This window comes from Euprymna scolopes, chromosome 17 (genome assembly GCF_053919585.1).
Source record: "Euprymna scolopes isolate OS-2025 chromosome 17, ASM5391958v1, whole genome shotgun sequence".
In the NCBI taxonomy this organism is placed as follows: Eukaryota; Metazoa; Mollusca; class Cephalopoda; order Sepiida; family Sepiolidae; genus Euprymna; species Euprymna scolopes.
The window spans coordinates 15,422,816-15,435,870 of record NC_136498.1 but is presented as its reverse complement, the minus strand read 5'-3'; the positions used below and the strand labels follow the sequence as shown (position 1 = coordinate 15,435,870).

Below are 13,055 nucleotides of genomic sequence, written 5' to 3'. Positions count from 1 at the left end.
AGGAAAAACCGAAGTTCAATAGACCACATAGTCAGACTTGAAACCTTCATCAGAGAAGCCTTTGTAAGGAAAGAACATTTAACAGCAGTGTTTTTTGACATGGAAAAAGCCTACGATACTGTGTGGAAGTACGGTGTTACAAGGGATCTGAAGGCGCTTGGACTAAAAGGCAGAATGCCAATTTTTATTGAAAATTTTTTAAAAAATAGACGGTTCAGAATAAAGGTTGGCACAGCTCTCTCGGACTTGAAAGAACAAGAGAATGGAGTACCTCAAGGGAGTATACTGTCAGTGACCCTGTTCAGTATCCGAATTAACAACATTGTAAAAAACCTTAACCCTGGGGTAGATTGCTCCCTATATGTGGATGACTTCCTAATATGCTGTAGATCTAGATATATATCTATAATAGAAAGGAAGCTTCAATTGTGCTTAAACAAAGTAATGAGATGGACGGAAGAGAATGGATTTAGATTCTCCAAAAGAAAAACGAAATGCATGCATTTCTGCAAACTAAAGAACATGCATAATGATCCTGTCCTAACCATGGAAGGAATGCCCATACCAGTTACTGACCAGTACAAATTCTTAGGGATTTTATTTGACAAAAAGTTAACATTCATCCCACACATAAACTATCTGAAAAAAAAATGTAACAAAGCTGTAAATCTTTTGAGAGTGGTAGCACATACCGATTGGGGTGCAGACAGGGAAACACTCCTTAAACTTTACAGAGCACTAGTCCGCTCAAAGCTAGACTACGGTTGTTTCATATATGGATCAACCCGAACATCATATATAAAAAGCCTAGACCCTATTCACCATACTGGCCTAAGATTGGCCCTAGGAGCATACAGAACCTCCCCCGTGAACAGTCTATACACGGAAGTACACGAACCCCCACTAGATCTAAGGCGAGAAAAGTTAGCCCTTCAATATTTACTGAAACTGAAGTCTTGCCCAAACAACCCTGCATACCAATGTACCTTCTATCCTAAATATGAAGAACTCTTTAACATGAGAAGAAAAACTATCAAAACGTTCGGGCTCCGAATGAAGGAAAGCATTGAAGAATCGAAAATTCCAATCTCCAGCATTCACAACTTCATACTGCCTAAAACACCCCCATGGACCATGAAACAAGTTGAAATAAAACTCAACCTAAACAAAAAGTCCAAATCTACCACAAACCCTATTGAATACCACGACGAACTTCAACATTTAAAATTACAATATTCAGACTACACCTTTATCTACACAGACGGGTCTAAAAGCAACAATCACACTGGATGTGCAGCAACGTACCATAAAACCACAATGAAGAGAAATCTTCAAAATGAAGCATCTATATTCACTGCAGAGACTATAGCTATCGATCTAGCACTCAACATAATTTCAGAGGAAACCACCAAAAACTTCATCATTCTCACAGATTCTCTATCAGTCCTATTATCTATACAAAATCAAAAACAAGAAAATCCACTAACAACAAAATTAATAGAAAAAATCAATATCCTTTCAACTACTAAAAACATTATTCTTGTCTGGATCCCCAGCCATGTGGGGATCAAAGGCAATGACAGGGCAGATACAGCTGCAAAAAGATCTTCTCACCTTCCAACTGACAATTTTAAGATTCCACATACTGATCTTAGACCCCAGATAAAAGCATACATACAGGAAAAATGGCAACTGCGGTGGAGTCAGCAAGAGGGCAACAAATTATACTCAATCAAACCTGAACTTAAGGAACGATGTCCGGACATCAAGAGATCACGCCGAGAAGATGTGATACTGACTCGGCTGCGCATAGGGCACACCAACTTTACTCATTCTTATATACTAAATGGAGAATCTGCGCCAGAGTGCATCCCATGCCAGGAGACACTCACAGTAAAACATATCCTAGTTGGGTGTGATGACCTTGCCCCAACTAGAAAATTATATTATACAGAAAGCAATATGGAAGACCTTTTTGAAAAGATCAACTCAGCAAATATTCTAGCATACCTAAGGAAAGTAAATTTATATAAGAAAATTTAAGGAAATTTAAAGTCATCCAAATATACACATCCATGTATAAATACAACATTTAATCTCTTAGTTCAATTTTATAAAAAAAGGGAGGAAAGGCTGAAAAAGTCATTCCCCCCCTCCCAATAAAAAAAGTTAAAAAAAAAAAAAAGGACTCCGCATTAAATGACCACATAGGTTGATATGCCGTAAAACCAATCAATCAATCAATCAACAACTTGTAGATTGTGGGGCCAATTTTGATTCCAGCTTTAAACCCCAGAATCACTTTGTGGAGCTAGTTGCCAGTAGTCAAGTAAAGAATATCGTTTTGAAGAGAGGTGATGCTAAAATCTCAATAAAACCTAATAATTCTATCTTCTGGAAATACTATCTTTATTCCAATGTTCAAGCAAAATATATTTTCTTGTACAAACTACCATTATAAATAAGGTGCAAATATAAACTTTAGTCCCAATAAGTCGAAATTGGTGTCGCCAAATGGAACTGTATTCGATATTAAAGAGATATAAAAAGTTGTAAAAAATAGTACCCCCCCCTTACGACCCCCCCACCCCAAGCCTTTCTTGGATATACAAAACCGTGTGCGCCACTTTTGCCTTTTCTATATATAGATGACAAAAGGTAATCTAGCATGTCTCATATTTTTCTAGACAAAAATGCAATAAAACGAGTCCAATGTGTAAGATGAATTAATATTTCCCAAAAATTCTATTCAGACATCTATTGATGATGCTGATAAAAAAAAATTAATAATAATGCTGATAGGACGTCTGTCATTTGTATTTTTATGGCTCTGACTTTTTAAAATTGTTTAATACATAAAAAATCCCACCTGCCCCCTAATAATGCTGAACCCAAATTCCTATGTGAAAAACATTCTAAATTTTTTAATGTTCTTTATTTTCTCTTGGATAATTCCTACAAAACATAAATTGCTCACCAATTTCCAAGCTTTTTTTTTTTTTTTTTTTTAATGCTTTTTTTTTAATGCTTTTTTTTTTTTTTTTTTTAAATGCTTTTTTTAGGATGGAATTATCAAAACGGAATGTTTGATGGAACATAATTCTAGTTTCCGTCTCACTTCTATTGATGCTTTTGTGAGTAGTCCAAACCAGCCATCCAACGTTAAAGAGTCCACAATTGCCACTGAAGATGGACAAAGTGAAGAAGAAGAGAAGGAAGTTGAAAAAGCTGAAAAGGACGAGGAAGAGGAAATTGTGTCTATTTCTGTTAAATCGACTAAAAAATTAAGATTTGAAGGTAATGAAACAATCAATTCTTTTAAATTTACATTATTTTGGATCATGTAGAAAAAAAATCTCGAAACACTTATGCAGAACGTGTCTGAAATGTAGGGGAGACAATTGTATTTTACTTGTTCACCAAACCTAACAAATAGGTAATTTCACGTTTGAAAAAACCTCTTTATTTTATATTTTACTAGTCTGGGTACCCGGCATTGCCCGACTGTTTGGAGGTGTGTGTTGAACAAATAAAAAAAAAAAAAAAAGGAAAAAAAGTGGTTGTAGGCAGACATGCAGGTTCAAACCTGTGACACGAAAGCAGAAAAGAAAGTGAAAGAAAACCTGACATCTTACCCCTACTCCATGGCGCGACCAGAAGTGTAAAGCATTCAAATTTAACATAGTCAATTAGAAAGATGACTTGTGGAAATAGCGTTGCTTTTAAACGTTTTAAACCTCCCACAAAGGTTATTTTTAATGTGGGGGGAAAAGCAGCTACCCCCAAAAAGGGGACACTCTGACAGTATCCAAATAAATAGTAATTGTCTCAGTATAAAGGGTTTCCCCTACAGTGACCAAGAACCAATTACAGAACAGATACTACCTGGCCCGAAGGCTGGGTGTTGGCGCTTGCATTTGATTAGTTTCGCTTTATTTATACATTTATGACAAACACTTGAAATGAGGGAATTTTTTAAAACTATCAAAAAAAAGATAGAGACAATGTCCGTTTGTGAAGCTGAGATATTACGATCTTGGAAGTATAAGAAAACTTCTCCCGGAATCTAACCGACACGACAACCCGGATGCAAAAAGCCTTTCATGGACATACACAAATGCTTGCACACATTTTGTCTTTTATAGATTAGATTAAATAATTAGTTATGTAAAAAGAAAAAAAGGCAACTTTACTATAGTGTGTTGTTCGATCCAATTATGTATTTTCAAACAAAGGCATTCCAGGTAAAAACATTATATACTTACATTGCATGTCGAAATTAGCACAAATTTCAAAAATTAAGAAAAATGGTCCAGTAGAAGATGTGCTAGAACTGATTTTTAGAAAAAACATGCAGTATATCGAGAAAAAACAAGATGGCCGACTTGATAGATAGTATAATCGGATTCTGCACAAAACAACTAAATCGTAGAATGCAGATATCTCCCTCTGATTTTGATCTTCTAAAAGGTTCATTTACAGTGAAAAAAAATTTGTTTTTACTTATAATTTTTTTTCTACTGGATTATTTTTTCGTAATTTTTGGAACTTATACTAATTTCAGCACGACACCTAAGTACGTAACGTTTTTCTCTGAAATGTAGTTCACCGAAAAATGTTTTTTATTATTTAAATTAGATAAGGAAATTAATTCTCCAAAGTTATTTTTAAATTGTCATAAACTTTGCTACCTGAAATACCTTTAAATTTTTAATAAACATTTTGTTTGCATTTATTCATATTAAACATAAAACACATTGGTAATTTAAATAAAAATGTTTCATGAACCATGTCGATTTAAACAAGATTTTTTTTAATATTAACAAATTGGTTAAATAGAAATGTTTAATTTGATACTTTTTTAATAAAATTTTTAAGTCTCGTGTTTCTTGCAATTTTGCATATAAAATTTTTTACTATTTTCTGTAATTCAAGCTTATCCTAAAAATTGGTATAAATCAGCTAAAATTACTTCCTAATATTTTCTTTATTTTCTTTTTTTTTTGTTGCTTAGTTTAAATTATTTCCCCTTTGTTTCTCCTTTTTTTGTTTAAAATTCATAAAATGAAGTTCTTTTGCATGAATTTCCACTGAATGGTTTTAAATTTGAATATTATAACAGTTTAGAAACCAGTTAAATCCAATTTTTTTAGCAATAAACTTGTTTAAATTCTAATTTTCGACTCATATAATAGTTTTTATCAGGAAAATGCAGACAATTTTTATTTTTTTATTTTTAATAATGTTTGTCATGTAGCCGTTTTTATCAGAAATTGAAGTTTTCATGTCCAATTCTGGAACTTCATTGATCTTTAATGGGCGTTATTTTCAACTAGTGTTGGGACGATTCCTAAATTTATTCGGATTTTGATTCTAGGAAAATGTTGATTAACGATTCCAATACCAAGTATGATTCCGATTCCTGTGGAATTGTTTTGAAATATACCATTATATAATCGAAAGTTTTTGTGTAGCGAAAAAATTTGGTACAGGGAAAAAGTGGAAATACAATTGAGGGAATTTTGAAAACGATTTGATTTTTTTCGTAAAATTTCTTTCATTGAAGATAAAAGTCAAAACAAATATTTCAACCATGAATTAAGCATGCACCATGAAATTAATAACAATCAATTTAAGGAGTTATTTTATATATTAAAAAAAATATAAAGAAAAAGGGTGGACATATACGAATGCTACCCCTGTAGTGAAATATGCATCGGCTCCGATGTTTTACGTTGTTCGACTGAGGGAGAAGTTATTACTTTTACAAGGAAAGAATGTTTGTGTGTGTGTGACCTAGTTTTTTTTATCATTTATTTTGGCTTGAAATTTGCGCATAATTTTTGTTATTATGATTTTATCTTTTTTTTTTTTATGGATATTTTTCTTTTTGCCGGAGTTTATGTAATTATTAACAGAAAAATTGGTGAAAGTCAAAATGAAATCTGCACTATTTTTAAATATTATTTTCAAGTTTAATTAAAGTTTTACGATGCCTGTGTTATTTTTTATTTAAAAATCTGCTTACTGGTGTTTGCACCAACAGTATTGAAGCCTACTGGTCTTGTATTAAAAGAAGGCTGAAATACATATCGGGATCAGTAGAAGAAATGAAATGGTCTCATGTCGATGAGGCCATGTATAGAGAGGCTTATAACATGAAAAGTGAAAAAAATATTAGATAATTTTGAAACATTTTTAGAGCATGTTCATGAAAAATATGGTAATAAGCTTTGGGAGAAAAAACATGTTTTGAACAATTGAAATTTTTGTTTTTATTTTTGAATAAAAAATTATTATTAAAACAAAAACGGTAGTGTTCTCGTCGAGTAGTTTTTATTTTATTCAAGAAAATAAAAGGTACTCCTGCACTTATTCAGCCGAGGTGAAATAATGACATTATTTAGAAAGCCGTTCTTAACATGGGCATGGGAGGATGTTGTGTACCTAATCTGTACTTTCACCTAACAATTTAATAAGAACAAGTATCATAAAATTTTAAAGTTGAAAGTACTATATAAAAATAACGCAATAAGTGCACTAGCACCAAATAATTTTTCACTGTGTTTTGATCTACGACATGCCATGAGAGGTACGTACACGCTAAAGCTTTTTGTTTATCGCCACAAGTGCTAATTTTGACTTTCACCAATTTTCCTTTAAAAAAACGATTAGAAACTCTTCAAACATTGGGCGAGGCACTTAAATCATTATAAGTACATAAGCACCAAATTTTTTTTGTTTTGCTTTCATTTTGTTTGTTTAAATCCAACAAAAAATAAATAATAACAAAGAATACAAAAATAATAAGAAAAGGGTATCATAAACTTTAATTAAACTTGAAAATAATATTTAAAAATAGCACGGATTCCATTTTCCTGTTTATAATTACATAAACTCCGGCCAAAAAAATATACCCCCCCCCCCAAAAAGAACAAACAAAAAAACAGAAGCTTATATAAGTAGGTCCCGCAGACGAACCTCATTCTGACATTCAGAAAATTTAAGTTAACAACTGGTGAAGCTACCGAAAAGTAACCCTTTTGAATGAAGATGGATATAAACAATATTTTTAAAATCAATTTCTTAATTTTACTTAAAAACAAAATATAAACATGTATAAACAAAATATTTTGGAAAATAATTTAATTTTAAATAAAAATTGATTGTAAAGAATTCTTAAAAAAATAATTATTGAAAAATATTGCAAAGTGTTTACATAGCTGGTTCTTTGGGATAATAGGGGCGCCTGAAACCCCCTTTCCAATACGAAAAAAGCTTTAGTGTTTTTACTATTTTAAAGCGTTTTTTTTTTTTAAGTTTGAAACACAAGTAATGACTAGTTAACTTAGAACAACAAGGGCGCATGGTGGAATTCTTCAGGTTTAAATGTATTGTTTTTCAGCCGCCATATTACTTCCTATTTACTTGTCTCCCCACGAGAGCAGAGTTAGATATAAGGTCGGTTTTTAATGTAGAGAAGCATTTATTACTAAAAAACAAAATGGTGAAATATAAAATTAAGTTAAGCTAAAAGTAAAAAATTTTTTTTTGATTCAAAGAATTAAAGAAAGAAAAAAATTCAAAGAAATTTCGAAACTCATTAAATAAAGATTACTTTTAAAGTAGTTAATAAAATTCTTGTACATATTAAATATCTTATGAAAAGTTCTATGACGTTTTTATCATAAATTTTTGAGAGCATTAATCTCACTTCAAACAAACAGTTCAACTTAAAAATATAAGAGAATTGTAAATCTAAGGTATTTTTTAACGATGCGATTCCGATACCCCCTCAAAATACACAAGTCTTATGATTAACGATTCCGATTAATTGTCCCACCACTATTTTCAACTCAAGAAGAACGGGGGGTTACATTGATTGAAACGTTATGAGAATAACTCAAGATGAGAACAGTAGTCTGAATAATACAAATTATCAATCTCATCTCAAAAATTCAGAAATGTAAATTAATATCATTAAATTAAATGTGTGCATTACCTCAAGTAACTAACAGAACTTACAATGCACCTGGTATAGTGGAGGGTAGAATGAGATAGAACAGTCAAGAAAATTTGTATTTTTACCGATTGTTTGCATTGAAATATGAATATTATTACAGTTTAGAAACCAGTCAAAATGCAATTTCTTTTTCATTTAGATAGCCATCTGTTTATTGAAATTCTAATTTTCGACTAATATATCTTTATGAGGAAAATACAATTTTTTATGCAACATGTTGTCACTTAGCTGTAGTTTTCAATAATCTTTAAATACATGAGAATTTGTTCAAAAAATAAATTATAAAGTCCGTTTAAATGATCATTTCAGTTTTATGTTTCCAAATTCATTTAAAAATTTTGAAGGGCTCAGATATTTTTTTGATTTTTTTTTTTTTTTTTTTTTTTTTTTTTTTCCAACTATTAAATATAAAGAAAGCTGAAATGAAGATTAAATTTTCAAAGCTATTTACATCCCATAGTTTTATAGACTAAAAACATTGCTTTAAAAAAATTAGCTATAGTTTTATGACAACTTAATTCAATTAATAGTTAATGACCAAAAATGTAGCTTTCAAAATTCTATTAAAAAAAGTAATGATTTAGTAAAACAACAAAGAAATGGTAACAAAAAGAAGGGGAACTGAATGTTAAATGACTCCCAAGCAACACTGGATGGATATAGCTAGTTAGTAAATCTATATTTTTCTTTATCCAAAATAGCATTCGACTGTGGTGTCAATTGTCTGCTATTTTAAGGCAGTGCTTTGAAAAGTTTGTCCCTTAGTTTATGGAAAACAACTTCCTATTAGAATTTTTTTCTTCAGTTTTATTGTGAAAATAAAATCAATATTTTTTATAAATGGATCCAAAACAGAATGAAATATACTTTAAGATAGCAGACAATTGATGTTAATGTCAGTCACCATTTTGGATAAAAAGACAGATTTTCCAGCTAGTTTTAATTAAACTTAAAATCTCTTGTATTTATTTTAAATAAAAAATCTCTTGTATTTATTTTATTCATTAGATTGGTGATGTGTCTAAAAATCATTTAACAAAAAAAAAAAAAAAAAATGCATCCTCATGGATCAGGATCGTTTGAATATTTGACTTTTTTGTACTATATTTTCTATTTCAAATATTTTATTTTTGAAATTTCAGATGCCAAAATACCAGCTAAGAAAAAAAAGAAGAAAACATGATCAAGATATTTTTTTTAATAAATTTTGTAAATAATAATAATGCAAAAATCTTACATAAAAACCCCTAAAAAAAACAAAAGCGAGTTGTTTACTTTTTAATTTTATTTATGTACTTGTGTAAATCTTTTTTTCTGTTAATATAGTAAGCATGAATTCAGTTTGATGTTGTGTCATGAACATGCCCTTGTGTGTTAACTGCACTTTGTTGTAAGGCTAATTAACACCAGTAAAGTAATTTTCCCTCCAAAAAAAAGCCATAAACCCAATTTGTAAACAAATATTAAAAGTTTGGCGCTTCTACACTATCTGAACAAAATTTCGGAAATCGTAAAACTTAATTTCACATGAAAACAATGATTACGAAAATCAATAAGGTAGAAAATTATTTATTAAAAAAAATAGAATTTGATGAAAATGATCATATTTGCTTATGTAAGACACAGGAGAGTTCAAAAGGGAGGTCATTTTGTTTCGATTTATTTTATTAAAACAAGATGGCCGCAATTTTTCACTTGCTAACACAAAGTTTTTAAAAAAATTTTTTTTTTAAAAATAATTCAGTAATTTCGACTGCATAATTTAGAAGCTAACATTGTAATTTATTAGAATTGACAAAGAATATCAGTAGAAACCATTGGTTTTTATCTGAAAACTCCATTTATTGACTACAAAATTTTATTCTGATAGTGTAGAAACACGAAAACTTTTTGATATTACAAATGGTGCTCGCATTCCCAAGGTTGAATGATTTGTGAGATGAGAGTTTTGCCTGACCAGACCAAAATATGCAAGCTCCATTGACACAACCTACTCAAAAGAGATATACCGACTGAAAAAAAATCAACTATCCTGTCAAAAGTTCAATTCCTCCTCCTTTAGGAGTCTGGTTGCATCCTCTTTCCTTCTCACGGAATCTTTTCATCCTTGACTGATTCTGGACCTTTTTGTAGTCTAGTTACAATTCAGCCACTCAGAAGTTAACTGTTGAAGATAATATGCAGACAATCTCTATTCATAGACTTATTTGGAGCCCATCTAGAAAAATTATTTAAGCAGGTCTGTCCCAGCATTATTTTCCCATTCAAACAAAAAAACACTTGAGATATTTTCAATTCTTAGTGCCGACTCGCTTCGTCTTTTTGAGGATGCAGATGTTAATGAGGTCAATGGCTAGGATACTAGTTAGTGACATTCATGGGAAAGAGTGGGCCAAAGGAACCATCGAACGAGAGATTATTGAGTTGATGAGAGGTAAAATAGGCGTCTGATTATGGCAAAAGGATGACTGAATAGAAACAGCCGACAATGGTCATAGGAAGTCTAACCTACACCTGAAAAGGGAAATGTCGTAATCGGAAAGGAGATCCAATCTAAATGGAATAAGAGAGTGGTCAGGGAATAAAGACTGACCAAAGAAACAAAAATAATAAGGTTGGGGGTCTGACCTTTTTCTTAGCCTGGCAGTGCCTAAAAATCTAAGGAATTGTCCTAAGGAAATATAGGATAGAGGTATAAAAGAAAAATGTCACACATTTTTGGTAAAATAAAATAGGAGTGTTCTGTTGTTGGTCTTGGAAAATGCCGGATAGTGATTTTGGCCGATTGTCAGTGGTCAGTTAGTAGAAATATTTCGATAACAAAAATATCCAAATATTCACATCTTGGCATTTCCCTTTGGAGACAAAAGCATCTTTAACTGCAGGAAGCATGAAGGAAACTTTGAAAACGTTATAGGTCTTTTGCTGATGTCCACACCAACAATGTTATCCGTCCCTTTGATAAAGACTGTAAGTTGCCTTTGTCCGTAGTTGTTATATACATTGTTATAATGTCCAGTCTTTCTCTCAGCCGGTCACTGGAACTGGCTACATGCCTTTTCTTCTCAGTATATTGCTCTCAGGACATCCAGAAACTAACAACTGACTATCAAAGCGCCATCCTGTCTGTGGAGTAAAATAGATCCACTCACTATCACCTATCCACTTATAATTTTTTCCATAATATCATATAGAATACTTATTCGAATTTTAATCAAAATTCATTCATCAGTTGTTTTGAAAAAATTCAACAGATTTGTATTATTTTCACAACATTTTGGCTAATGAATTCTATCTTCCTCAAGTGTGTCTTGTCAAACTCGGGAATCTGCAAAAAATTTTGAACAGAACACTTTATTTAATCCATGGGGTTAGCATGCTCTTTTAACATCAACCATGGTTGAAGTCCTAAGGAATTCGCAATTGTATTTCAAATATTGCCCTCGTTGAGGATTGAACCGTCAACCTTCAGAAGAGTGTCATTTATAATTGAATTTTACAAAGTGGTTTACCATTACACCACGGATCCTTGTGGACTGAACACACAAAATGAGAACAGTAGTTTGAATAGTCCAAATGATTTTAATTATCAATCCTCATCCGAAAAAATTCAAAAACACAAGTCGACAGATGTCCTCAGTTTTAAGAAAGACAATAAAGTCAGTTTGAAGCGGTAAAATGAGAATGTCAAGTATTTATTTTAGAAATTGGCTGATCTATTTCAATGAATGCAATTAAACGGTTAAAATCTTAAAAATTAAAGTTAAAAGTGGAGTTGTGCTTCCCCAGTGTTCACTTTATATTTTAGAAACCCTGTTGGACATGGAAAGTTTTTATTTCTGACATTTTCATTAGTAATAAACTAGGCGCCGCAAAATCAAGTTGTTGTTGTTTTTTAAAACTGAATTACATTTATTAAAATCCATTATTTCTGAGTAACTTTTTTTTTTCCAGAAAGATAAAACCCTATGTTAAATTTTCCCAAAAAGTTAACAATTGACATTTTTTGTCTTGTACAAAAAACGTACTTAAATATTAAAAAAAAGAAGGTTTTTGAAATAATTAATTTATTTATTTATTGTCTAACTAAGATTTAGGATGATTTTCTATGAGAATATGCAAAAATATTATAATATAAGTACCTGAATTTCAAATAATTCCACTTATTCATATAGGTAACCAGATATTTCGCGTCGACGTAGAGTTCAGATCGACTCTGTTTACGTTTTCTTTTGATAAGGAGAAAACTATGGGAGACCAAACAGGCCAAAAAAACTTATTTTTCAGTGACGAAAATTTCAATGTATTATTAAGCTGAGGCTGGCCAGTACCAGATGGGTGACCATTTGTATGAGTTTGGTTTTTAATGTGTATGTGTGTGGGGGCCAGGCTCCCCAAAATGGGGGGGGGGCAATTTAAAGCAGAATAAAAAAAAATTATTTCAGCGCGTTTGGTCCACCGTAGTCGAAAGGCGGCAAACGTTTTCAAACGAGATCGAAAAAAATGATGCTATTTTTAACACAAAGGGCACAATATTTATCGAATTTTTTTTTTTGTATCGATTATTCAAAGCATGCCCTGTTTAATAATGGTCATGCATTATTCGGCTCGCTAAAAAAAAATTGTTAATTTATTTATCAAAAATTTTAAAATGGCTTTTTTCGTATAAATATTAAAAAATTTTTTTTTTTGTTTTGCTTAACTTAAATTAATTATTTTACTTAACATATTCACCGAATTTCACACTTCAAAACTCAAAAGCGGGATAATTAAACAATCGAAGTTCTGATATTCAGATGTCAAAATAAGGTATGCAAACAATTTTTTTTTTTTTTTTTTAATCTATAATTCTGTCCCTTACAACAACACAATATGTTTTGTTCAGTTTCAGATGATTATTTTAAGCATATTTGTTCCCACTTCAAAACAAGGGGGGGTTTTGTAAGCAAAAAAATATATATATATATAAATATCGTTTATGAAAAATAAGTACACTGTTATAAAGTTCATTCTTCTCCTAATAATCGCTGAA

The 13,055-nt window shown here is 31.1% G+C and overlaps 1 protein-coding gene across 2 annotated transcripts in view; it reads left to right on the top strand.

Moving 5' to 3' along the window:
• Positions 1 to 9,285, top strand: part of LOC145296681 (p21-activated protein kinase-interacting protein 1-like) — a 37,087-nt gene extending 27,802 nt beyond the window's left edge. For both annotated transcript variants that reach the window (XM_080142631.1, XM_080142632.1), the window contains exons 9-10: positions 3,063 to 3,297; positions 9,166 to 9,285. In XM_080142631.1, coding sequence (XP_079998757.1) covers positions 3,063 to 3,297; positions 9,166 to 9,206 — 276 coding nt within the window. In that variant the 3' untranslated portion in view covers positions 9,207 to 9,285. The remainder of the gene's footprint in view (positions 1 to 3,062; positions 3,298 to 9,165) is intronic.
• The last annotated feature ends 3,770 nt before the right edge of the window (positions 9,286 to 13,055 follow it).